The 24,467-nt window shown below is 39.0% G+C and overlaps 1 protein-coding gene across 2 annotated transcripts in view; it reads left to right on the top strand.

The window, feature by feature from the left end:
* The first annotated feature begins 1,038 nt into the window (after positions 1 to 1,038).
* CPPED1 (calcineurin like phosphoesterase domain containing 1) overlaps positions 1,039 to 24,467 on the top strand; it is a 55,703-nt gene continuing 32,274 nt past the window's right edge. The window contains exon 1 of one of the 2 annotated variants that reach the window (XM_036392083.2): positions 1,039 to 1,116. Coding sequence is in view for 1 of the 2 variants with exons in the window: in XM_036392081.2 (XP_036247974.1) it covers positions 17,378 to 17,441 (64 nt within the window). In the remaining variant the exon portion in view is untranslated. Of the gene's footprint in view, positions 1,117 to 17,334; positions 17,442 to 24,467 lie in introns of those variants that run through there. The other variant, XM_036392081.2, reaches the window with a different exon arrangement.

Raw genomic sequence — 24,467 nt, 5'->3', positions numbered from 1 at the left:
ACTATCAGTCCCAGCCAAAAAACAGCCTTTCTGGGTTTTAATATTTAATTCTTAAAACCTCCACCTCATCAACATCCCCTTTCAAGTCTCCTCTGAAATCATATCATTCCTCCCTTGTGTATACTTCTCTCTGCTATTATTTATTATTTAACACTTTGTGATGCAGTTTGTGCTGAAAATACTGCACAAAATGAATCTTTTCCGTACTTATTATTGCACCTAGAGACATTTAAGGTCCAGTCTGTCAAGCACTTAAGATTATGCAAGTTTCCCTGTTGATTTGATGGCTAAAAAGCTGCTTAAATATTTTGCATGATTAGTGCTATACATGTATGGAAATAATAACATCCAAAACCGATTTATTTTATGGGTTATTAATCCTGACCAAATATGGTACAAGCTTCTTGTTTTGCTGAGTTCCTAGGGTTTTCCTTAAGAATTCCCCTACAAAAAAGAAGCCCGAAGGATTTAGGCTAGAACCTGACATCTGTGGGATTCAGGTCCATGAGATCAGAACTCAACCCTAAGTGACATGTGCTTGGGAAAAGCAGGAGGGTGATGAAACCTTCTTGAAAAAAACCCATTTTTTATAGCACCAAGAGATTTTGGATCAGACCTATGGAACCCAGAACCCATAAATCATGCTATCCTTAATTAATTTTAAGTTACTTCAGTTGTTATGCTTTCTCTGCCAGTTAGTTGTATTAGCAGTGATTTTAGCTGTACCACATTTTATAATTCTAATAGTGAGCTAGAGTTGTTCTAGACTGGGGCACAAACCATTTTTACTAGACCTGTGGCAGTGTGCTTTAATGGCTTCATAGCATATATTTCTAAGAACACCTGCATGACCAAAATATAAACCCATTTGTTACAATAAATGGAAATAAAACTAGTTGAGACAAATTAGTATTACACACAGTACTGAGGCACATTTTGGGTCATTGTGTGATTTTATGAAAGTTTTCACAATTAAATCAGTCAATAAGTGTCTTATTTATTTCAGGTATGCTGAACAAGTTGAGAAACATCAAAGATTTCCTGTTTTCACACCATCATCTTCCACTTTCAAGACTTCAAGAATTTCAAGACTTCTCTTTTTGACATTGCTTTAAGGTAAGTAATAATTGCCTACTTTTCTACAGATTTATCCCATAAGGAACGTTCTTTGCCTGTGAAATAACTGAGAGGATGAATGTTTCAACCTGAACCTACAGAATTCTGTTTACTCAAGTGCAAATCCATTTAATTAAGTGGAATTCTTACTTTAGGCACCAGCCATATGCAAAATTCTTCTTATATTTTCCCTCTAATTTCTTTGACTTGTTTTCACCAAGATGATGTGAATCAATGGCAATGCTTGTGGTTCAACTTTAACCTAGAAAATAGGCACCGTTCCTGGTAAATTCAGTAGCAATGTGTACTCATGTCACAGGGAAGCTGCATATACACTCATATTCTGTTTATGGAATTCTGTGTGGAATTGTATATAGAACTGATTCTTGCAGGGTTTTTTTTATGTAAATAAGAGAGTTTGAAAAAGAGTAAAATTAGGAGAGAAAGTCAGTGAGTTAACCTGAATGTTGAGGTGGGGGCAAATATGAAGAGTATAGAACAACTAGGCCATATGGAGCAATTGCAATTATCACGTTCAAAATTCTGTATTTCATTTTTATTTATAACAACAATGTTGGATGTAACCTTTGAGTATTTCCCTGGGAGAATAGTCCTGACAGAGAGAATAGTCCTTTGCAGAGCATTGAGTCAATGGAGCTTTCTAGCTAATTATAATTTCCCAAACAATGCCCTTTAGCTCAATCATTATTATTAACAGACATTCCAGAGCTGCGAATATTTGTCAGAAAAAAGCAGCTAGACCTGACCTCAGGCAGTATTGATGTGAAAGTATTGTGTGTAATTTGTGATAAGAAGTGTCATGTGGAAATTGGAATGAAGCAGTCAACGTCTGTTTCCTTGGTAGTCACTTCCTCCTGTAGTGGGGTGTCTGGATGTAGATACAAAATGTTTTGTGGCTAGAGAACAGAAGAAGTGATGGTTCTTCTGTGCCAGATCAAGTGGCAGCAGGTTTGCAATCACTGTCTTTGAAAGAACAAGTCAGTGGTGGAAGATATCTGCTGGGCAGCACTAGGGAAGCTTGAGACCTGGAAGAAGTGTCTTAGCAGACATGAGTTAAAGAACTCTTTAAAGAAAGAGTTAAAGAAGTGTGTTTTACCAAGGAGGCTACAAGTGACATAATGTTTATGGATACTGAAAAAAAGTCCTATGACTCACAAATACTGTAAACACCCTGAATCACACAACACAGAAGTCTGGGGTTTTTTTAACAGCTCTACATTGTTGAATTTGCATAGATCAGAGAGCCCCATTAGCTTCTATCAAGTTCTGTCACTCCTGTATGAGCAGTGTCCTTCCCCAGAGGTATTAGGCTTGCTGGGTGGTTAAAATGCATTTGGTTTTAGTTACATAGCAAACACTTCATAAGCCTTTGCTCTTTTAACCAGTAACTGCAATCATTAGTGTATCAGTACAACAATGTGTGAAATCCCAAGCTGCATTGTGTTGACACTAAATACACTTCTGCTTTTATAAATAGTGAGCACACATCTTCCAACCAACCTTTCCCTTTTCATTAAAAAATATGCACAAACAGACTAGGACAGAAGCAGCTTGTTCTCATAACTTCATGGATTCATAGCAATTTTAACAAGAACATCTCACATTGAGCACTTCTTTGTTATTGTCATCAGGTCTCAAAAAATACACTTTGCATGTAGCAAAGGGATCACCATCAAGAGATTTTAATGAGCCAAGAGGTGCTGCATGAATGAAAACCCATGAGAGACTTGGTTTTATGGCTTACTGAGGAGGAATATAATTTATTGCAATTCTATAATGTAGAAATTACCTTTATAACCTAATATTTTTCCTCTTCAGTCTTCTTGTAAAACCTACTGTAATAATTACATGGGTTGGGTTTTAGGCAGGCAGTAACTGCAACCATATTTGGAGTGGACTTCATGAAATCCCAAGAGTTCTCGTAGCTTCAGCTTAATTCAAAGGAGATTAAGAAGATTCAGATAAATGTAGAGGGTAAACAGAGTACTTGCAAATAAACATACAAGAGCAAATACATGTATAGTGCAAATGTCTTCAGTATACAGCAGTGAGAAGAAAGTGCCAACAGGTCTAAAGCAGCTTCCAGCAGCGCAGCTGAAAAACGAGCTGTGCCCTCAGGTTTGCCTGTTGCACAGCTACTGCTCTGATCCTGAACAAGGAAAGCTGACAGCCAGTTTCTTTCTTTGGCAAAACTGATGTTACTTTTGAATTGCAGCAGTATTGCAAGTACCAGTGAACAAGGTATGTTTCTGCTTGTTACAACTTAGACTGACCTGGAATTTAGATCTGGAGTGATTGACCAGGTGTCTGAGGACTACTGCAGCTGACAAAGAAAGCTCTGCAGATCATTGCAACCTTGTGCCAACAAAATCTTTATCTTGTTAACAACAAAAAAAAAAAAGGATAAAAAAGATAAATAAAAGCTACACAGGATCAAAAAACTTGGAACTGCTTTTGTATCTTTCCAAAAGCAAATCACCTTTGTTCCCACGAGTTCAACTTTCCAAGGCAGAAAGGAAGACTTTCCAAACAGGTCTAAAATAGCATTAAAAATTGTCAAGGTTAAAGTGAGTATAATAGGCTGTATATTGTGCCTGAGCATAGAGAAGCTGTGCTTAGATATAGAGCAGGACACATAGGAGAGAAAATTTTCTGATCATCTGCTGTTTGATTCTGGCATATGTTAGACCAGCTGAGGAGCAGATCTAACCAATACCTCTTCTAAAACTCCTCAGCAACTGAGATAAAGAGGTAGACAAGTTTAGACTACAGTGTGCATTCTTCAGGCCTCGAACGTCCATGGACAGAAGGCAGAACAAGAAGTCAAATCAATGAGTCAGTTAAAGTCTGCCAGTTTCAGCACTAATAACCCTCAAGGCCTATAGAAGTGAACAACTTGATCTTCACAGAAAGGTAAAGTTGCTGTGTTACTTAACTAACAAAATATTTTAGCCATCTTATATTTTGCATGTCTTCCAAAATGTTCTGTCAAGCAACCAAAATCAAAAATTCTTACTGAAAATTGGACCTTTTTAGTGTGCTTCCCTGATAATAAGCTTTAATGATGTCTCCCTGTATCACTGTCACAACATGCCCATCAGGAGCTTGATGTATTTTGAGTCTTACATATAGTACTAATATATAGATGCAGGAACTTTCAGATTTATGAATAAGAAAATTTCTCTTGACAGTTCCATTTCTAAAGGATGCTAACTGTTAAAAAGATGTTCAGGATTTTAAAATGCTAAGTCACGAGACAGAGGAAATAAGTGGCACAAAGTAATTATGGTCAGAGTTCTGTGATACCTTTTTAATTCTCTGACACAGTTATCAGTGCCAGGTGATGCTGTCACCGGTTTTCAGGTGGCTGTCAGATTCACTTATGTGACTGTAGACCTGGCCAAGAGGGTCAGATGTCAAGAAGATTAAACATCCAAAGACCAGCTCAGGATCTACTAAATTCAACAACTGTCTTCTCACTAATTTAAAATGGAAACTGCACTGCACTGAGTGATTTTGCTCAAGAGATGCTGAATAATCACAGCTTACATGAAACCACCAGATGTCTGAGTGGTCAGTACATCTGAAACCGGGTCACATATTTGAAAGCCCAATAATGAATTCAGAAACTAAATTCAGGCCCATATGTTGGAAAGCTGTTGACGTGCACAAACACACACACAGGTTCCAGACCACTCTTTTAGGCAGATGGTAGCAACTGTCCCTTCTTGACTCCACTTGACAGCCAACTGTAAAGAGCAGCGCTAAAGCTGGCTCCAAAGGGATTTGCTCCTCTGTCCTTTAGCATGAAAGCCAGTGAGAAGAAATAACCCATCAACCAGGTATAATGACAGATGGGTCAAAAAGCCAGGAAGATTTCAAGGTGGAAGAGTAAATGCCATTCCTTATGTTTTCTTTCTAGACAGCATTCTGATAATGCTAACAGTATTCATCATTAATATTTCTGAGCACAGTGCAACTCTGTTACACCTACATAAATGCAGCATCTATCTAGAACATCTGTCTAGGTACTCTGTTTTACTATCTTGAATGAAAAGGCATCAATCTAATTTCCTTGCTCTTTGCATAAAGCCAATATTAAACTGAAAATTTAATGCATAGAGTAACTAATGTGTGGCAGAACATTTTTAATAATATTTTGGTGGTTTTATAACATATATTTGCCTAGACTTTTTTATTATTGTGAAAGTGCAGTGATCCCACAGCTGGATAAATAATAGGAGAAATAAAAGGATTTTAACTGCATTGTGAAATGCACATCAGGGAGTCTTAAGAAGTGCTGCAAAAAGATGCTGACAGCAGATTCTTGTGGTATCTTTTTGTTCTAGTGTTTACTTAAATCAGCAGATTATCTCTAACCTGCTAAATATAATCCAATGTTAATAAAATATTTAGGATATCTGTTCCCTAATACATATATTTTGCAGATTATTGCAGAGTACAATAAGGTTAAACACAGTTTTATCAGAAACACTGGTATCTGAGAGTACAGCTTCAGAATGGATTGTTTAATCTGTAATCAATATAGGCAAGAAACTCAGAAGTAAAATGTAAAGAAGCTGTAAAAGGAATATTTCAGTGTAATATGGAAATAATATATATATGTATATATGTATATATATACAAATATATATATATACACACAGGCACATCTATAGGGGCAGTTGTAACAGAATACTTGGTAAGAGGACAACTCACAATTTTCTTGGGTGTATGTGGTAATGAGTCTGTCATTCACTCCCACACACCTGATAGAAAACTGGCCTTTTTGAAGGCAATTTTGTAATTTCTGTAAACCTTGAACCCTTAAATAGGATTTTCCAGTTTAACAAATTCTCCCTGTGAATTTAGGGATTGATCTTCTTTAAAAAGAAAAAATAACAAAATTTAAAAGGAAATTGCTCATCATTTCTATGCAAACTAGAACAGTTGACATGAGCCTTGATAATATGATTAAGAAAGACATAATTTAGATGGCTGAACAATAGGATCATTTTCCTACATAAACAATCCAAATATTTCAACACATAAAATGACCATAAATGAAAAAGAGCAGATATCTCATAATACCCAATTATCTCACTTGTTTTTGTCATAATGTTTAGCTCAAGTTAACAAAAAAAAAAAAGAAAACACTAAAACACTTGCACAGCAAGATCAGAAATAGATCCTCCATGTAAAGCCTCAGCCTGGGTCCAGTTTTCAAATTTTTTGTCTCATTGCACAGGATGTTTTTAGTATTAGGTCTGTTGACTATCTAATTATTGATAGCTGTATGCAATGGAGTGAAGACTTCACTCTAAGGAACAAGATTTTATAAGTTTATTCTCATTGAGATGTTCTTTATAATATGTAACATTTTATTTCTTTCAATGGGGTAATTTTATAATGCTAGTGTTCTTCATAATGAAAGCAAACCCAAAATCTATCATTAAAGGCAATAGGAAAAAAAAAATCCAGGAAAAGTCAAAGACAAAAATACTAAGGCTAGAGTCTGATGCTTTTTATGTGAGAAAATGTAGAAATATCTAAGGAAATAATATTTCCACTAACAATACTGGAGCTTTAAGCTCCAGCACATCTGCTGTACATTCCTGAAAATGTATTCAGCCAGCTCTCAGGTGTCTCTGTGCATCAATCCATGGAAGCCCAAGGGAGGCACGTTCTGCTGGCACAGGCATGAGGAGAGCTCTGGCACACGCTCAGGGAGGCTGCCTGCACTGCTGGGGAAAGCAGGGCAAATCAGCAGGGTATTCAACAACTCTTGTTTCCTCCATCCATCCTAAGCATCTTCTCTGTGCTCTGTGTAAAAGGATGAGGGCTCCTTCTCACTCCCTTTGTGACCCTTCTGGAGCTGGAATTTTCTGGAACAAGGGAAGAGTCATCTCTATACCATGTACAGAGATAATTTTCCTGGCAACTGACATACAGCTATGGAGTTGAATCCCTGAGGAATCTCAGCTCCTTAAGAACAAAATCTAAAATCCCTTATTTTCACCTGCTTGTTCAATAATCATAGCAATAGCAACAACCACAAAGCCATCCCTCCTAGGACTCAAGGAAAAACTACAGATCCTTTACAGTGGCTACACTCAGAACTTGTAAAGGTGTTTTGATACCATGGTGATGAACACAGAATAAATGCCAAGACAGGCAATGGATCCAGCTGGCACCTCTCCCTCCTCCCCCACACATCATGGTGTTCACCACAACAAGTTTATGATTTTGTCCTAAAAATCTGTTAAGTCCTGTTGGTCTTTATGAATTTACTTGCAGAAATCACAAAATGCTCTCTTCCCTTTGATTTAGTCTAGACTATATGAGAGGTGCATGATTTTTTTTTTAGAAATGACACCCATATCATATATCATTCTCTTGAAAAAAAAACCTCCTCTAAAACCCTAGCTGATAAATAAATGTGAATACTCCTTCTTGGAAAAAAAAAATTATATACCTGTCTTCTCAGTCAGTTTAGGAAAGTTTTACCCAGGATGGTATTATTATATTTGTTCAGGTCAGATTTATTGTTCAAAAGCTCAGAAAGTCCTCTAACTTCTACCTTGTAATTTTTCTGTTTACATTGGATTTATTTAAGGATGAAGGGGTTTGATTTTTTCATTTAGAAGATGAGATAAATACTGGCTAGACTAGGTTATGTAAGAACCCAGAAATATAACAATTCTCTTTTCTTACAGGAAAAGTGTGAAAAATAATAGCAGTCTCATTGATTCACTACATCTTTCTTGAGATATTTACTAACTCTAAGTTTTAAATAGTAAACACTGCTATTTTAAATTTATGGCTTATTCCAGTTGCACAGTACAAGGATGCCATTGTGCTTGACACTACTTTGTGTCCTTGCTGGCAGCTTCATTAGAAGTCAAAGGCTGAGTGGGTATGGACAAGGTGTAAATCTTTCAGCTGCAGAGTATTCTTAGGACTAAATAGAAGAAATGTTGTTGCAAGGAATGCAGACATTTATAAACCAAGGTTTATAAATCTGTTATGGAGTGTATTAAAATTAAAAATTAAACATTTTTCACTGAGAAATTAATTTTGAAAGTACTTTAGCTACCGAAAAATTTTATCTGTTTATATACCTGGATGCTTCCAAAACAGTTACATTTCAAAAGATGAAGCACTAGGTACTGGGAGAATATTAGGAGATGAAGTTCTATGGATTTAAATGAGACCAGGGCTCCTTTTAGCCAGGATGAATTTCACTCTTTATTTGCCTGAGTTGCAGAAATTTGATTAACCAAAGTTTATCCAGAAGAAAATTAGTGCTGAAGTGTGAAAATCAGAGCATTGAGACTACTATCATAGCCCTATGCTGGCTTTTTTTATCCAAAGAGTCCAATTAAGCAAACCTGGCAGAAACCTTCAAAGTAAGTGTCCTCTGCTGGTTACTAGTAAAGAATTGATCTCTCTTTTTTGAGAGAAACAGTACCTGTTTGCCCAATGAGGAGCTGAAGGAAAAAAATGGAGTGTAATACCAGAACTACACAGACTTCTTCTGGCTCTGGAGACCAAGAGAAAAGACTGGAAATTCTAGTACCAGTCTGCTTATAATATAATTATTTCTGGCTGATAGCAAGGTAACAGATGCTTCTTCAGGTCAGGGCTTCCCAACCTGCTCCTAGGCAACCTTTCCATCCTTGTTCACACTAGCTGGACTTCAATTATTGTGGCACATCAAGGGCACAAACAGCCCAGGTGCAGATCTCTCAAGCCTTTAAAATGCACAGTGGGAGGATCTCTTAATCTTTTAAAATGCACTACAGTTTAACAATACAAAATTGCACCTGCACAGGAAAGAAATTTAGCCTTAAACAAAGAGTTTGTTCAGCCCCCAAAAACTTCGTTGGAGAAAGCTTAGGGCAAACAGAAGTTACAGTTTACCATAGTTTGCCTGAAAATAAATATGTAAATCAACCTGGTTTTCAGTTAAATTTGACCTTCTCTGGAGACAAATTAGACTTGAAGGTTTTTAGAGAAGCAAGTGGAATATTTTCTTTCCCACCTGCCTTTTCCAGCAAGGAATGCAATGATCTCCATCTAGGTAAGCTTGGAAGTATAATAATGACTGATCTTCTGCTAGAAGCTCAGCGGTACCAAATTCTCACCAGTTCAGAATTATTTAATACTTTTTGCAGAAATTATCATAGTTAAGACTAGATTAGATTAGAATTGCTTGAGAACTGCTAGTTTAAAAGGAACAGTCATAAATATTGTAGTGAAGTGCAACTTGTTGATACAGTATTACATCACATTTTGTACTTCAAATAGGCATAGTAAGATCTTCTCCCATTGAATCCAATTCATCAATCACAGGGTTTTTTATATTGTATACATATTTTGTGTATATATACATAGATATGCTTTTTCCCCAATCAGTTGCTCTGTTCCAAATGTCTTGTATTTTTTTCCATAGGGCTTGTATTGGAGAATAAACTGAAGTGCAGATTCAGACACATTATTTTATATTCTTCTTAGCATGCTGAGCTCTTGAGATGTTTAGAAATATTGTGGAACTGCAAAAAAGACACAGTCAATTAATTCCTTCATTTGAATAATTAAACATTTTAAATACTCCCTCCATACCTTATGTTCAGCTCTAGATCTATTAGTAATAGTAGCTTGTACTGTATGCTGCAGGACACTGTTAGGCACATGATTCCTAGAATCTGGGGAGGAGAACATTTCCTGGCACTATGAATTTACCTACCCAATGACAAAGTTGTCTTGTTCTAATTCAAACATGTTTCACACCATAGTAATTACTCCATATGAATGTTGTGCTTTCATTTCAATGAAAAATTCAGCACAGTTAATTATCCCAAAAAAATTGTTATGGTTGATGAATCCATCCAATTGCATTCAACAAAAATGCTAATCACACTTCACTGTTTTTGAGCTGTTTGTGGTTTACCACTCATTCCAGTGCCATGGTCTGTTAAGTAAGTCCAGGGGATAAATTCATGACCACAGGTTTGTGGCCAGACTTTGTTGTCAGGTGGGTGTTGTCAGGATGTCATGGCTAGAGAGGGTTTGTTCCATCTCTGTGGTGAGGACATCCCTACAGACACACAGCCTCCGTGTCCATACTCAGTGGATTGGCATTGTGCCATTGTGCCATTGTGCCACTCTGGGACACGTGCAGTATCCACCAGGCTTTTTGAATGAGTGACTATGCTTCATAGCAGGAAGGTTTTAGTTCCACCCAATTTTAAAGCTAGAAATGGGTGGCACAGTTCATTCTGCAAGGACACTGGGTTTGTTTGCCACAGAGTACATTTGGAAGGGTTGGATGTAGCACCTTCTCATTGGTAGCTGACTGTTGTACACAGACTTCTGCAATTCCTGCTGTGTATTCCTGCAACCAACTGGCAACATCAAAATGATCTTTAAGGGTTCCAAGTAATGTGCAGAAGAGGCACTTGAGTTAATTTCTATATTTTGCCTGATGTACAGGGGACATATCTTTATGGTGATCATCCTTCAGCAAATGTAGGAATGGATCAATAAGACCAAGCAATATTTCCATGAATAAAATTTTATTTCTCCTTGTTTCAAAACCAGAAGAAATTCAAAGAGTGGGAAAGCCACTTTTCTAGTGTCAATTAGTCCAGGTTTTTATGCTTGGACATTGGACTCTGTTACATTTGTAACAGAGATTTGAAAACTACTGGAGCATTAAAAATTTGAAAGAACACTCTGGGAATACAGACAGTGTTTGCTGTCGTTGACTTAGTTGTTATGAATAAGTACAACTGGAAAGAATCTGAAAAAACTCATTGCAAACACGGGGAAGGAGTCTGGTAGCTGAAGTTAAGGGTAGTACAAAACAGGTGGATTACATTTGCCTTGTGGGACATGCAATCTTGTCCTCATCTATAATTAATTTTAAAAGTAGAAGCTTTGTGGTGCATGTTATGTCTTCACTCATAAATCAGCCTCTGTGTGCCTCTACCTGTGTCCAAATTTTCTGTTATTTCTTTTTACCCAAGGCCTGTAAAACACCTACAGATCTTTAGACTAGGAATCTGAGGGAAGTGGTAAATGTAATTTATTGCTGAGATAATACTGTTGAAAAATGGATCCTTCTGGTTATCTAATATAATCATTAATGGGAAAAGAAAGGTCCTTTCTTTTCTGAGAATTCTGAGAAACAAAAGTGCTAGGCACAGCTGAAGGAGAGTCCACACTGAAACCTAAAAAAAAATCAAGTACTATTTAATTTCCAAATCACATTTCCTACAAATTAAAATAAGGGGTTTGTAATAGCGATAATTACCTATTCAGCATCCTTCATCAGTCTCTGAACTCATTTTCTTCAGTCATTACTTGAGTGAAAAATAATTAAATGGGTCATTTATGGTTTAAATTAATCTGTGCTTTTCCTGGAGTACCTCCTTTGTTCACCTCCAGCTTTAATTACTGAAAAACATTTTGTTTTATAGAAATCTGTGGCAAAATAGATGCATCCTTCATAGTCATCCTATTTCAGGAAGTACAGTGACTGCTATATTAGTGACATCACAGATGGTAAAGTCAATTTTAAGATCTACTTCACATGCAAAACCTGGCACACAATATGAGTGAATACTAATGTGTAGAAGAGTTCTAGGAAGAGTTTAGCAAACATAAATCATTCTCCAAAGCAGCAAAGATTCTCTGATCCACCGATGCAATTTATTAGGCTGCATTTTGAGGGGAGAGTAGCGGCAGAGTGGGACTCAGGAAGTGCAATCAACAAGAGGATTTATGTGCCTGATTGATGTACAACTACCTTTTCCACTTCAGAAAACCCAAGTGGAACCTTGTCCACGTAGACAGACATTTCTGTGGTGTCAAACTTCCCTCTGTAACAGAAGCTGCATCTTTGCAAAGTGGTATGACAATGGGTTCTCTTTCAGAGCTTTTTGTAGTCACACTTTTTTCTTCTCAAAGTCATCTGATGTCACTGTCTATCTCTTTATATCCAGTTTGTTATATCCAGTCAGATGGTGATGTACATGTGTTTCTGACAAATATATTTGGTTAAAATTTAGGTGAACAAAAAAAATGACATTTCTCTGAAAGAGAATGAAATCTCTTTACAGAAGGAAAGAAAAAGGAGGTTATCAGCTTTTTCAAAACACCCAAATTGCTTGTATGTCACCTGTAATGTAAAAATGTTTTCTAGTTTCTAGTTTTTCTAGTCTGAAAAAAATATGCTTTGAGCAAGGAAACAAAGAGATTCATCCAGTACATTTGCAACACATTTTGGATTAACCAATGTAACAGGGAAAGACCAATGCCCTTGTTCTATGCCTAGCTGAAAAATATCAAAGTGCTCTGATTGTCTATTGAATTTTAATACTTGAAAGATTGCTGCTTCTTTGGGGTTTTTTTGACAGAAATAGCAACTGTGGTTAATGATCACCAGGGCTTTTAATTTTTTTATAATAATATGTCATTTATCAGCAAAGAAGGAGAAAGGACTCTCAAGAGTCATGCATATAGATACATAAACTAAATACTAGTTTTTCTTTCAGTTTTCTGGTTTTGCTTGTACATTAATGGAAAATCTATTTGTTTAAAATAAGAAAACTCCAACAAGTCTGAATTTGAGACCAAGCTGTGAAATAAAAGGTTTTAAACCTAGATTTTCTTTTTAGACCAAGTCAAATAGCATATACCTGAAACCTGCAGTACTCTAAAAACATACAGATATATGTGGATATATATAAAAAATAGTTTCTTCAAATCTATTTATATTCCTAATTCCCTTCCATTTGTGACTGGACAGGATGAGCAGCAGGAATCACAAACTTTAGATAGTGGTCAAATGCTGCCTAAATCTGATGGCAAAAATTCTGGAGAGCAGTTAAGCCATAAAGTTCTTATAGTTCAGGATGAAGTGGCAGTCAATCACAAATATTCTACATAATTTTGGAAATGGACACTTCAATTAAAACCTTGATTTTTTTTTTTTCACTCAGCTCAAGCCCTGCTGGAGTCCTATGCAATTTTTATGTGTATAGCAGTTTCAATACAAACTCATGACCCAAATATCCATGACTTTTCAGGAGCAGACACTGAATGTGCCAAAGATATGCACCAGATCAAATAATTCCTCCTAGTCTGGCTCTCTCATTCCCTGGAGTCTTTACTAATCAGGAATTTCAAATCTGCTGGTAGCCCAGGTCTCAATCATTCAGTGAAAGGTGCAAGTTCTCAGTGTACCTGAAAATGAAATCTCAGGACACAGAATTCTAAAATCAGAGGCACCCTGAATAAAGTAGAACTCTTGAATATTTGGGAGGACAGAAAATTAAAAAGACATCTTAAAAAATGAGCAATAGCTCTAGATAGAACCTGTATCTGTGTCAGAAATTGGAATTCAGTGTGCAAAACAAATTGAGTTAAATAGTGTGTTTAACTCATTACATCAACTTTTATATCTCTCATAGTTACAGTGATTCAAGGAATATATTACAGGTTTCTTGAACAAATGGAGCCTGCCCACACTAAATGAGTCAGATAAAAACCAATTACATAGTGGATTTTTAGCTGTGGAAATGATCAATGTCATCATTGTTCCCCTCCTAGCAACAAAATATTGGTCCTGGTCAACCAATCCCTTTCAGCTGGCTTGTGCAAAGCATTTTTAATATTTTTGATATTATTTTATGGGCTCTTTGAAAATGGAAGGCCATTTGGTATCAAGGCCAAATATTAACACAGCCTTTTTTTAACATTGCTAACACTCTTCAGTGCAGTAATTAATTTTTACTGTAGTAATTCATTTTTGTTTGTATTGAATATCAGACCTTATGTTTTATCATATTCTGTAATGTTTTAGGCTCAGATTGCTAAATTTACTTCTAATAGTGTAGCCATCCTGGAGTCTCAGCAATGCAGCAGGACAGAGGAGTGTACTCATAAGAGACACTACTGTAAGTTTTCAGAACTTCCTGATTTTTATCCATTTGCTGTTCTTGGGGAAGGAGAGGAGCTGTATCCTATGCCAAACCTTCCAAAATGTTGCATCTGCTATCTGTTCAAGGACTTACAGGGAGAAGAGATTCTTAAAAAACAGACAATACATTGTATGTGCTATTTCTTTTTAGCATGTGTAAATCCAAATTCTTTCTAAACAAATACAATTATATGTATTTTTATCATGAGGTTTTATCAATTTCCATTATTTTCTCCAACTTATCCCTCAAGGACTCATATATATCAGCAGGCACTGAAAACAGATGTTGATATTGCTGTGTGTATTGTTTACACCTCCAACTTTCATTGGATTCCCTGAATTCCAGATGGCACATAGTCATTCTATTCTATATATAAGATTAAAATGGTTTCGTTTCAAATCTGCATATCTGTCTGTGCATTGTAATTTCAATTCCAATGTTTAGACCAACCTTGTTATAGCCTTTTCACCTTTTGTACTCTTCCAGTTTTGTTCTTTGTCATCCTGTCATTTGCTGAGATTAGAAAAAGGATTCTCATTCTTCAACCACTGCCTTGACTATTTTGCTCTTTATTTCAATTTTTCAATAGAGATGGTAAATTTTAGAATAATTTATTTGTTTTATTAGTACTTTATTTAGGTTTCTCAAGGTGCATACAGTCTTTCTTTAAACTGCAGTAAAAAATAAGGTAGAATGTCTGTTACTGGATTTTTCAGAACTTCCAAGAGCTGTAGGTCTTGGTTGGCAGCATGATCTAAAACACACTCAAGTAAGTCTTACAAGATCTGGACTCCACAGATCTGCACTATTCTATTCACAGCCCTTACTAAGCTAAATCTTACATAAGAATTTTATTTTCAATGCCTGCATTTTCCACTTTTAATCTCTTATTTTCAATATACTGCATGCCCTCCCAGAATGGTACATTTCCCTCTGTATGTTCACACTAACTCCATAAAATTAGTAAAACTCTCAATTTATACTCTATATATAAGAGGAGACACGTGCTACTGTAAATTATTTATTCAGTGCCATTATATTCATGACACTTTGTATAACAAATCAAGTCCTATGACAAAATTCTGATGCTTTATCTAGGCCCCATCTGGAATGAGTCCATGAAAATCTATAATTAAACCAACATAGATCAGTAGTAACTTTGAACAACTTAGTCATAGTAAAATGAGTTTAGCTGTATAGCATTTGGTCCATGAGCTTGGCTTCAAAAATGCATACTTCAAATTTGGCAGAGTAAAGGAAGCAGGAGAGAGCTGAAATCCCCCTCCTGCATACACAGTCCGGATTCTCAGTTCTCATGTTTATAAGCAAATGTTCCTTTATTTCTGCAGATGAAAACACTTCTGCACTCAGGCTGTAAAATCACAATAAAATGTGTTTAAATTACGAAACTAAAATTTCTCGTGGCCTCCTCATTACTGTAAGTAATGCTCAAGGTGATCTAAGATCAAAGGATTCCATTTGAAGAGGAGGCAACATAGGGAGGCTGCACACTCACCATCATCACCTAGAAAGAGCTCATCCAGGATCCATCCTGCAAAGACATCAAATATAACAGAATACAAGTACTGACAACAGAATTTTGTAGAGGAGAGCACCCTATACATGTCTAGAAAAAAAGAGCTGTGAAATTCCAGACTTAGATAAATCTAGAAGATCTTACAATCCCCATCTCTGCCAGGTCTGATTCAATCTTTCAGACATCCATAACTTGACAAGAAACATGGTTGCCTTTAGCAACACATCCAGGTTAAGTAAGACAAAGGTAATTCAGGTGCTGATCACAATCTCATGTCCTCGTGCTCCAGAGCCACACTATGCTGCCTTGCCAAAACAATCTACATTCTTTGGCCTGATCTTGATATTATTTCACATGCAAAATTAATTCTGACTTTAGCTGAAGTCATGCAGTAGTCATATATTCTGGTTTATAGCTGCTCAGCCCTATTAAGCAAATGAGAAGAAAATGGAAAAGAAATAGAAAAGGTAAAAAAAAAATCTTTGCATGACTGAGCCAACTGCTCTTATATTAGCACGAGCAGTTCTACCACGAGACTGTGATCACCCCTTCCTATGATGGTGTTGGGATATTTAGATAGGCTACACCTGAGACTTAAAAATGCACTTTAGTTTTTATTAGCTTAATATACCACATGCTGCCTCATAAAGAGGGGAATTGACAAAAACTGCTTAATAAAAAAGACTTCCCCTAGCGCTTCCATCTAATGATCTTTAAGCAGTTTACAAGTAGGACTGAAGAAGCTGGTTTTATTTGTGGATAATAATACCCACATTTTACAGATGGAAAAGCCATCTAGCCATAGGAATGCATTTTAGTTGACAATATTAACCTTACCTAACACATTGCTGCAGTTTTCACAAAATGAATAGAGGCACTCAGAACTCTGCATGTTGCGCCACACAGAATAATGGGGTCCCAGCTGTTCAACAGGGAAACTGCAACCGTATTGTTGTTCCTGGATGGCTGGGTCAAAAAGGAATTCTAGGTCAGAAGAGATGAAGAAAACATTGCCTTGTAAGGGTCACCCATTTATTTCAGTCATCACCTCACTGTGTAGCTTGGTTCTGACAGGGGCATGAACTGTGTGGGCCCGGCTCCGTGCCCTCCACTGTGCCCACAGCCATGGGCAGGGCAGGCGGAGCTTGGAGCACCGGAGCAGGGAGACACTGGGGCTTTGCTTTTTCTACATAACTTCTCTTTTCTTTTTCAGAGAGTAGTTGCAGGTGATACCCAAATGCGGGAGCACATTTAAACACTGAGGAAACCTGATGAGAATAACCCATGAAGGAACAAAGGAAGGTTGCCAGTGCTTTTACACAAGGGGTTACTTCGGTTCGCAGGTTAGGAACAAGCTGAATATGATGTAAACTATTACTTTATTATAATTTATTTAAAAGCCAGCGCATCTTCAAGGCAGGTTCCACCCTAAGCCGCCCCCACACATGGCGGTGCCAGGAGCCGCACCGCAGCCCCCCGTCTGCTCCCAGGGCTATCCCAGGGCTCGCCCCAGAACCGCCTGAGCCCCGCTTCCCGCGGCTCCCCTCACGCCAGGCCCCGGAGCCTCCAGCGCGGCCACAGCCCCCGGGCCCGCGGGGCGTCCCCGGTGCGTCCCGGGGCCTCCCGCCCGCGCCAGGCGCCGCCCCCGGCGGAGGCGGTGCCGCCCCCTCGGCGGCCGGGCCCGGCGGTGGCAGCGGCCGTGCGGGCCGGGGCGATGGCGGCGGCGGAGAGCGTGTTCCTGAGAGCCCGCGGCAGGACCCTGACCGCCTTCCGCCCAGGTACGGGGAGCGCCGGCCGAGCCGCGCCATCGCCCGCGGGCTCTTCCCTGCCGCCTTGCCGGGCGGGAGGGGCGTGCGGAGGGAGGCTCCGGGCTTCCCCGGCGGCGGGAGGAGCTGCCGCCCGGGAGAGGGAGGTGTGGAGCGCCGGGGCCTGGGCTATCTGCCGGCGAGCCCGTGGTGCCGAGCGGGGGACACGGGGGGCACCGGCGGCCGCAGCGCGGACGGACGCGGGGCTGTGGCCGCCCCGCTGCCCCCGCTGTGCCGGGGCGCGCCCAGGTTTGTCCCCGCGCTTTGGCTCCCGTGCAGACCCCAGCAGTGTCCAGCAGCGGATTGGTTTTAAAATGCTTGTCGGTGCTGCTGAACCGGGTCTCCACAGCCTATGAAGCTGTTGCTGCCAGCACTGCTGTCCTGTGTTTGTACCTGTAGGGGTGACCTAACAGGTGACCGCTGGGTCACTGTAGGTGCCCGAACGAAAGGCAGCCGTGAGGTGGTTCACAGCTTGGTGAGAATGCTGCTTTCCCCGGGGGCTCCGCCCGCTCAGGTCAGCGGCACAGGTGCTCCCCTGGCCCTTCCCCGCCGTGCAGAAGCAGCACGGCGAGCCCTGGGCTGCAGCCAGCCAGGGCAGACGTGCTTCCACACCCGCCAGGTGGGTAAGGAGACGAGGCCGAGCCAAAGGCGGCAGCCGCCTGTCCCTGCTGGTTCTGGTTTGTGGCTGGACACAGAGGAGCGCATTTAGCACCTTAACATCTCAGTGAAAGCACCTGTAAAATTCTCCCAAGGGTGGAGGTTCTACAGTGTGCTGGGGTTTTTCAGGGACACAGCTGTGTTAAGAAATCATTTCTTAATGGTGGTCATGCATAGAGGGTCTTCTATTTTTCTGTACTTATGAATTTCAAATTATATTGGTTTGGTGAGGTCAGCAAGGCTATTTCATCCCATCAATTTTGCGGTCTTTTCTTGGGTTGCACTGGAAATATTTGGCTTTGCTTGTTGCCAAATAAAGAAAAATCACCAACTCAGAGCATGTGAAGTATATGTATACAGCCATTCTGGCAACCTATTAATTGCAGATGGTCTGGTTGGTTTGGAACAGAATGCCTAGCATTTGCTGAGGGGACAGATGGCAGACAAGCCATCCAGTTAAATCAACTATACAGTGAAATTTTGATAAAAGGAGTGTTCAACAGCAGTGTAAAAATTTCCGAGTAAAAGCTGTATCTAATTCCTTCTTAAAAATTTCCTTAAACATGGAAGAAAACATCATTTGGGAATCTCTTTTCCAGTTGTGCTTCTTTCTTCTGATGTGTCCTTGTTTGGAATTCTTTAAATATTCGTTAAGATTTTTCTTACCAGTTGGTTGCTTCTAATCTTGTTCAGGATTTGTTAGGCTATCATAGTCCTGCTACCATCTTCGGGTGCAATATTTTTTGTAAATAATTTACTTGGGTCTTTCTTAAGAGGCTAAAGTTCAACACAATGTTTTAATAACTAAATTATTAGGGAAAAAGAGAACCAAGGACTATTTAAACTGAGGCAAATTTTCATGCAGTTTAAGACAAAAATCAGTTACTGTTTTATTGCTTTTCTCAATCTTAAGGTTTCACTCCTGTTAAACATGTATCTACATTTACTGCCACTGCTGTGGCTTGGCACACTGTTTCCTTTTACAGTTTGAAAGCCACTATTGAGAACTAAATTTCCTTCCTTTTTTCCTACAATTTCTGCAAAGTCCCTCTTCCCTACTGGTAAATTGTTCAGTCTGCTTTTACATAACATGGAGGTTGTACCTGTAACCTACTCTCCTCTGCCCTTGATGTGGGACATGTGCATGAGGAGCTTGAGGTGAGGGATTGAAATTATCCATATAATCAATGAGGCACAGTAGTAAACAGTGTCTAAATACCCTACCTGATTGGCAAGAGACCTTTGTATGGTTTGACTTTACTTTGTGAAATAAATTGTCTCTTTTATGCCCATGTGAAATTTTGCTTCAGCTGTCTACTCCTTCTATTAGAACTTGAGTGAAAAAAAACAGGACCATATGTTTGGGTAAGTGCTGTCTTCACCACTTCTCTCCAGAAGTCAAGGAGTTATTTGGTTTTTGGTTTTTTTTGGTTTTTTTTTTTGGTCCCAAGTATGTCAGTAGCATGCTGTGCAAAGAATTTCTGTGGAAGTGGTGGAACACTTTTTTCAAGTAACTAAACAAGTGATAGTTCTGTCAGTTTAACTGGTTGAGAAGTGTCTGTTTGAACCTGTCTTTTACTAGTTTTAGTTGATGGTTCCACAACCTTTATGTGGAACAGGCAAATAACCAGTATTGCAACCTCACATGTGATTTTGTGTTCCTTTGTCATGCCTCCCTCACCAATCTTGTACATACTCTCAAAGTTTATTCAATTACTTCTCATATTTTCATTTTGCTCTGTTCTCTATTCCTTTCCAATCTCTGATTTTCGGCCATTTTTGAATGTTGAGGTGATTCTTGGTAGCACTTGGTAAAAATCATATGAAGTTGGTGGTGTTTTCCCTATGTGCACTATGCTGCACCTTTTTGCACAAAGTTCATCCTTTTCTGAACACTCACTGCATAGGAAGTCTCTCCTCAGCTCTTCACAACCAGGCCTGATTTTCCTGCTGTCAAATGGCTTAATTTTAGCAAATTCCACTTCCTCACTGTTCAGTTGCTGTGACAGATTGTTTTGTGTTGTTGAACAGGATATAGGTCCTAGTATAGATCCAGGTGGCATCTGGCTGTCTTGTCCGCTTTTGTTTTTCTTACCAGTTTTCTGTGCATGCAAGGACTTCATTTTGTATTTCCAGACAGCTTGGCTTCCCTAAGAGTCTTTGGTGAGGAACTGTTAGATCCTCATGGAGATGGGATCAAGTGGATCTCCCTTGTCCCTGTAAAGCTGTTGATGACTCTTTCTGAAGAATCAGAAAACACAGGAGCTACTGTCTTGGTTAGTGCTTCCGTCACTTGTCTGTACAGATGCCACTTTTGTAGTCAGTTGTTACCAGAACCCCTTTAACTGTAGATGTAATAGTAGCCACCTCCCTGTTCCTTTGGTGCAAGGGCAGGTTTAAGGATAACTCCCCAGAAGTTCAGTGGTTTTCACTTTTGAGGAGTTCTATGGATGCCACCCAATCTGAGTGCTTTGTTAGTGCCTGTGTCTATTTGTTGAATCATTTACTGGTATTTTGATTTGAAACACACCTGATGTGCTGTCTCTCAGGAGGAACCATCACATCAGATCTTCACAAGTGGATGCATGTGGATACAAAAATGTACCTTGTTTTTCTTCTTTTCAGCCTTTCTTTTTGGGTGCATCTTGCATGTCTGGAACATCTGTTAACCTTAGTGACTGTATGGCAGACTACCTGCTCCTAATTCCTGTACAAAGTGCTTTATTAATTCTCAGTTTTATCCTGTTTTCAGTTCTTCACTTTTTTTAGCTAGACTTCTTGGACTTCAGTATCAAACCTTTCAGTGTATAAAATCTTTCCTGTTTTTTTTTTTTATTTGAATGCTTCAGCTTTTCAAAGGACATTGACCTGCTCTTACCAGCCTCCTTGTCACTGTTACTTAAGTAGTTTAGACAGTCTGGATTCTTTTTGGTCTTTCTAAAGTCCTTAGTAAATGCTGTGCATATGGTCTGAGCCTCTGGGATAGTGTGTTTGAATAGTTTCCATGCTGCCTTCAAGGATTTTTGCACTTTTTAAAAGCATCATAATTATATATAATTCGCCTTCCTTTGAAATTAAATACAACCGCAGTTGATTTCTTGCTTTCAGAAGAGTGTTAGATCTTGGCACATTTTGATTACTGTTCTAGAGCTCTTCAACAGTAATATTTTTGAGCACTGATCAGAACTGCTTCCCAGCTTGCATATTCCATTCCCAGTACTGTCTCCAACTCTCATATGGATTAGGGAAATTTTTACGTGGGTTTTGAGAAACTTTCTGTGACTTCACCTTGTCATTATGCAAGCCACCCCCCCTTCACACCTACAGTTCTGGGCTGTAAAGTTTTTGTAATGAGTTTACATGTTAAATTTGGGGGTGGGCATAAGGCATGACTAGAATTTAGCTTCTGTAGCCCTCAGTACAAATAAACTGTGTCTGAGAGGGCATTTCTTACCTTGGTAGTTATCTAAGAAGTTTAAAAGTATGTCTTTTGGTAACAGTAGCAATGTCTCTTTTTTTGAGAAGCCATATTCTGTCATTTAGTGTTTCTACTGACAGTATTTTTGTAGTGCATAATTTCTAGAATAATTACTCTTTGAAAAGTTTTTTTTTTTCTCTCTGAAAATGTATTTTAATACCTGTTTTGAAGGGTTTTTTTCCCCTGGTACTTATAATGGCATAATTCATGACAAGTTGCCTCGGTCATTCAACAGAACCTTCAGTAGTCATATCTTTGGTAGACTTCCAGGTACACATGGAAAAAAATAGCTGAAAGACTTGCACATTTCTTTAGACTGAAATCTTTGGTATTTAGGCATACAAAAATAATGAGTTTTCTAAGCCACATCTATTGATAATATTTTAATATATATATTGTTGGTATATTATTGTTAATATATAACAAGGAATTATTAAAAATATAGCACAATTCCTTTATTGGTTTCAAGCTATTTCAGGACTGAGAGTAATGGAAACAAATTGTTGCTGTTTGTGTTGTCTGTGATGTATACATTCGGACTTCACTTAAGAGATTCCATTTTTCTTCCTGCATAGACCTTCTTTGGAAAACCAAGGTTGTGCTTCCTTTCCAGTTTTACCCAGAAAAAGAATCACAGGCACACTTTTGTAGGCAGAGACAACTCAGGGCAGGGAACCATGTCCCTGTGTCTGCTGTGCTCTGATTTTCAGATATTGATTCTCCTGTCAAACCCAACATGACAGTGAGGCCATTTTAATATTTGTTAGTGCCCATGATGGACTGAGCAGGCACTGGAGATGTGTCCATGTCCAAACTGCTCTGACACAGTAGTGTCTAAAGAGAGATTATGGACAGGAGTAACTTTCTGTAACTGATTTGTTTCCATTAAATTCTGCAGAGTGTAGAGGAAGAAGAACACCAATATACTGTTGAACCCAACCAATGTACTTATAAAAAATCCCACCAGGGGAATGCTGGAAATCCCACCAGGATGCACAATCCTGTGTGCCTGTCAGAGGCCAGTGGTTTTTGTGAGCAATCTCAATAGATGTGTTGGTGATCCTTGGTGATGGGGAGAGAAAAGAGATGTGAAACTAGGAAAAGCAAAAGGGGAGGAAATGAAGGCACAGCAAGAGATTAGCCATTGTCCTTTAGAAGTTGGGAGATTGGGCTGAAACCCCACTTAAGTCCTTGAAGTGTCTTTTTGCCTGTGATCACAATACATGGCTGAGGTTTTCTTTGCTGAGCTGCTGCTGACTTCTTTGGTCCTTCACAGAACTAATCCTTAGATAAAATTAGAAGCTGACACTGTTTTTCAGCCAATGCTACTAAAAATACATTGCATTGATCTTCTGTCTGTACTTTGGCATTCATGGGAGCAGAATAAGAGTAGGAAGCTACTGAAACTGAGGCATAACAACATGTTCAGAAGTTGGACCTCTTCTGTGGCCATCAGCTGTGCTTTTAAGGAGGTCTGGAACCAAAACTGATTTGAAATAGAAGTTTTCTGTTGCTTGGTGTGTAAGAGCAATGTCCACAGACATTGTTTGTCCTTCAGAAATGGAAGCCATATGTACCTCAGTTATCAGAGAAGTCTCAGCTTTGTTCTGCATTTGTATTTTCTTATGGTAAGTTCTGAGAATCACAAACAGCTTCAATGTCTGTAGTGATGAAGAACCAATTTCCAGGCATTCTCAGCTTCATTCAATTTTGTGATGGGAGCAAGAGGACAGAAAAAATTATTAATTGAGTCCTAATCTTCTATTGTTTTACCTAGCATGCACTTCATCTAATACAGCTACATTGCTCACCTAAAGGCTCAAAAATTCAAACTCCTAGTGAGAAGGATGCCTTTATTGTTATTCCCACAGAAGTCATTTGCTACATTTGAAGGGATGATAGCCATTGTACACATTATTTAACTGAAACCTTCAGAAGTAGCAGCTGGGACCTGGATCATGACTAGAGGCTTGCTGCAAAAGCAGCTTTGGCCCTCCCACCTCTTGTGCCCAGTGGTGTTTGTTAGTTCCCCTGCCAGGCTTGGGCAGACCCCCAGCATGGGAGCAGAATGATCCCCCTGAGCTCTGTCCTTGAGATCCAGTGCAAGGACCAGAGAAAGGGCCCAAAGAGGGGCTTGTGGGGCCTGACTCCAGGGCAGACAGAGTTCATTTGCTGGCTCACAGTACCTGTTCTCTGGGTAGCTGAATCAAGACATGAACAAGCAGCTGGTGAGGGAGAAAAAGAGGGTCCAGAATAATGATCTGAACAGGGTCCACTGATAAACCATTTCACTGTAAGGCAGAAGACTCCTGGATCCATCTGTGGTAGTGGAAGATGCTTTTCCCAGCTGTTTCTCATTGCCACCCTCTTACCATATTGGTTTGTTGGAAGAGCACTCATGCAGACCTAGTCCTGGGCTTTTCAGCAGAATTAGTGAAATTGCACTAGAAGCAACACTTGAAACTTTAGCTGGACTGGTGTCACAGCTTGCACAGATGAGGGAAAACTTGCAGAAACAGCTCTGCAGACCGACCAGTGAGGGCCCTCAAGAGTTACCTCCTGGATGTGCTGAATTCAGAACAGGCTTAAGATTGGTGCCAGGTGCAAGTTCACACCAGTGGTGTACTTACACAACTCTAATCATAATATTCTGTTTTTATATTTATAGTACTTACATACATTCCTGATTTTAAGAAAAAAGTTAAGTTGTAAGTTTAAACAATGTCCTTCCATTATTTTGTTCCCATATACTTTTGTTCCATGGGAAACAAAAGTGAGTAACAATTGATAAGTAATAGGCTAATGGAATTTGGTTTAAGTACTAAGGTTATTTGGTTTTAATGTTTTTGTTGGAGTGATCAAAT

The sequence above is a fragment of the Molothrus ater genome, chromosome 16 (genome assembly GCF_012460135.2).
Source record: "Molothrus ater isolate BHLD 08-10-18 breed brown headed cowbird chromosome 16, BPBGC_Mater_1.1, whole genome shotgun sequence".
NCBI lineage: Eukaryota > Metazoa > Chordata > Aves > Passeriformes > Icteridae > Molothrus > Molothrus ater.
The sequence above is the reverse complement of the archived record's forward strand: the minus strand, read 5'-3'. Positions and strand labels throughout refer to the sequence as shown.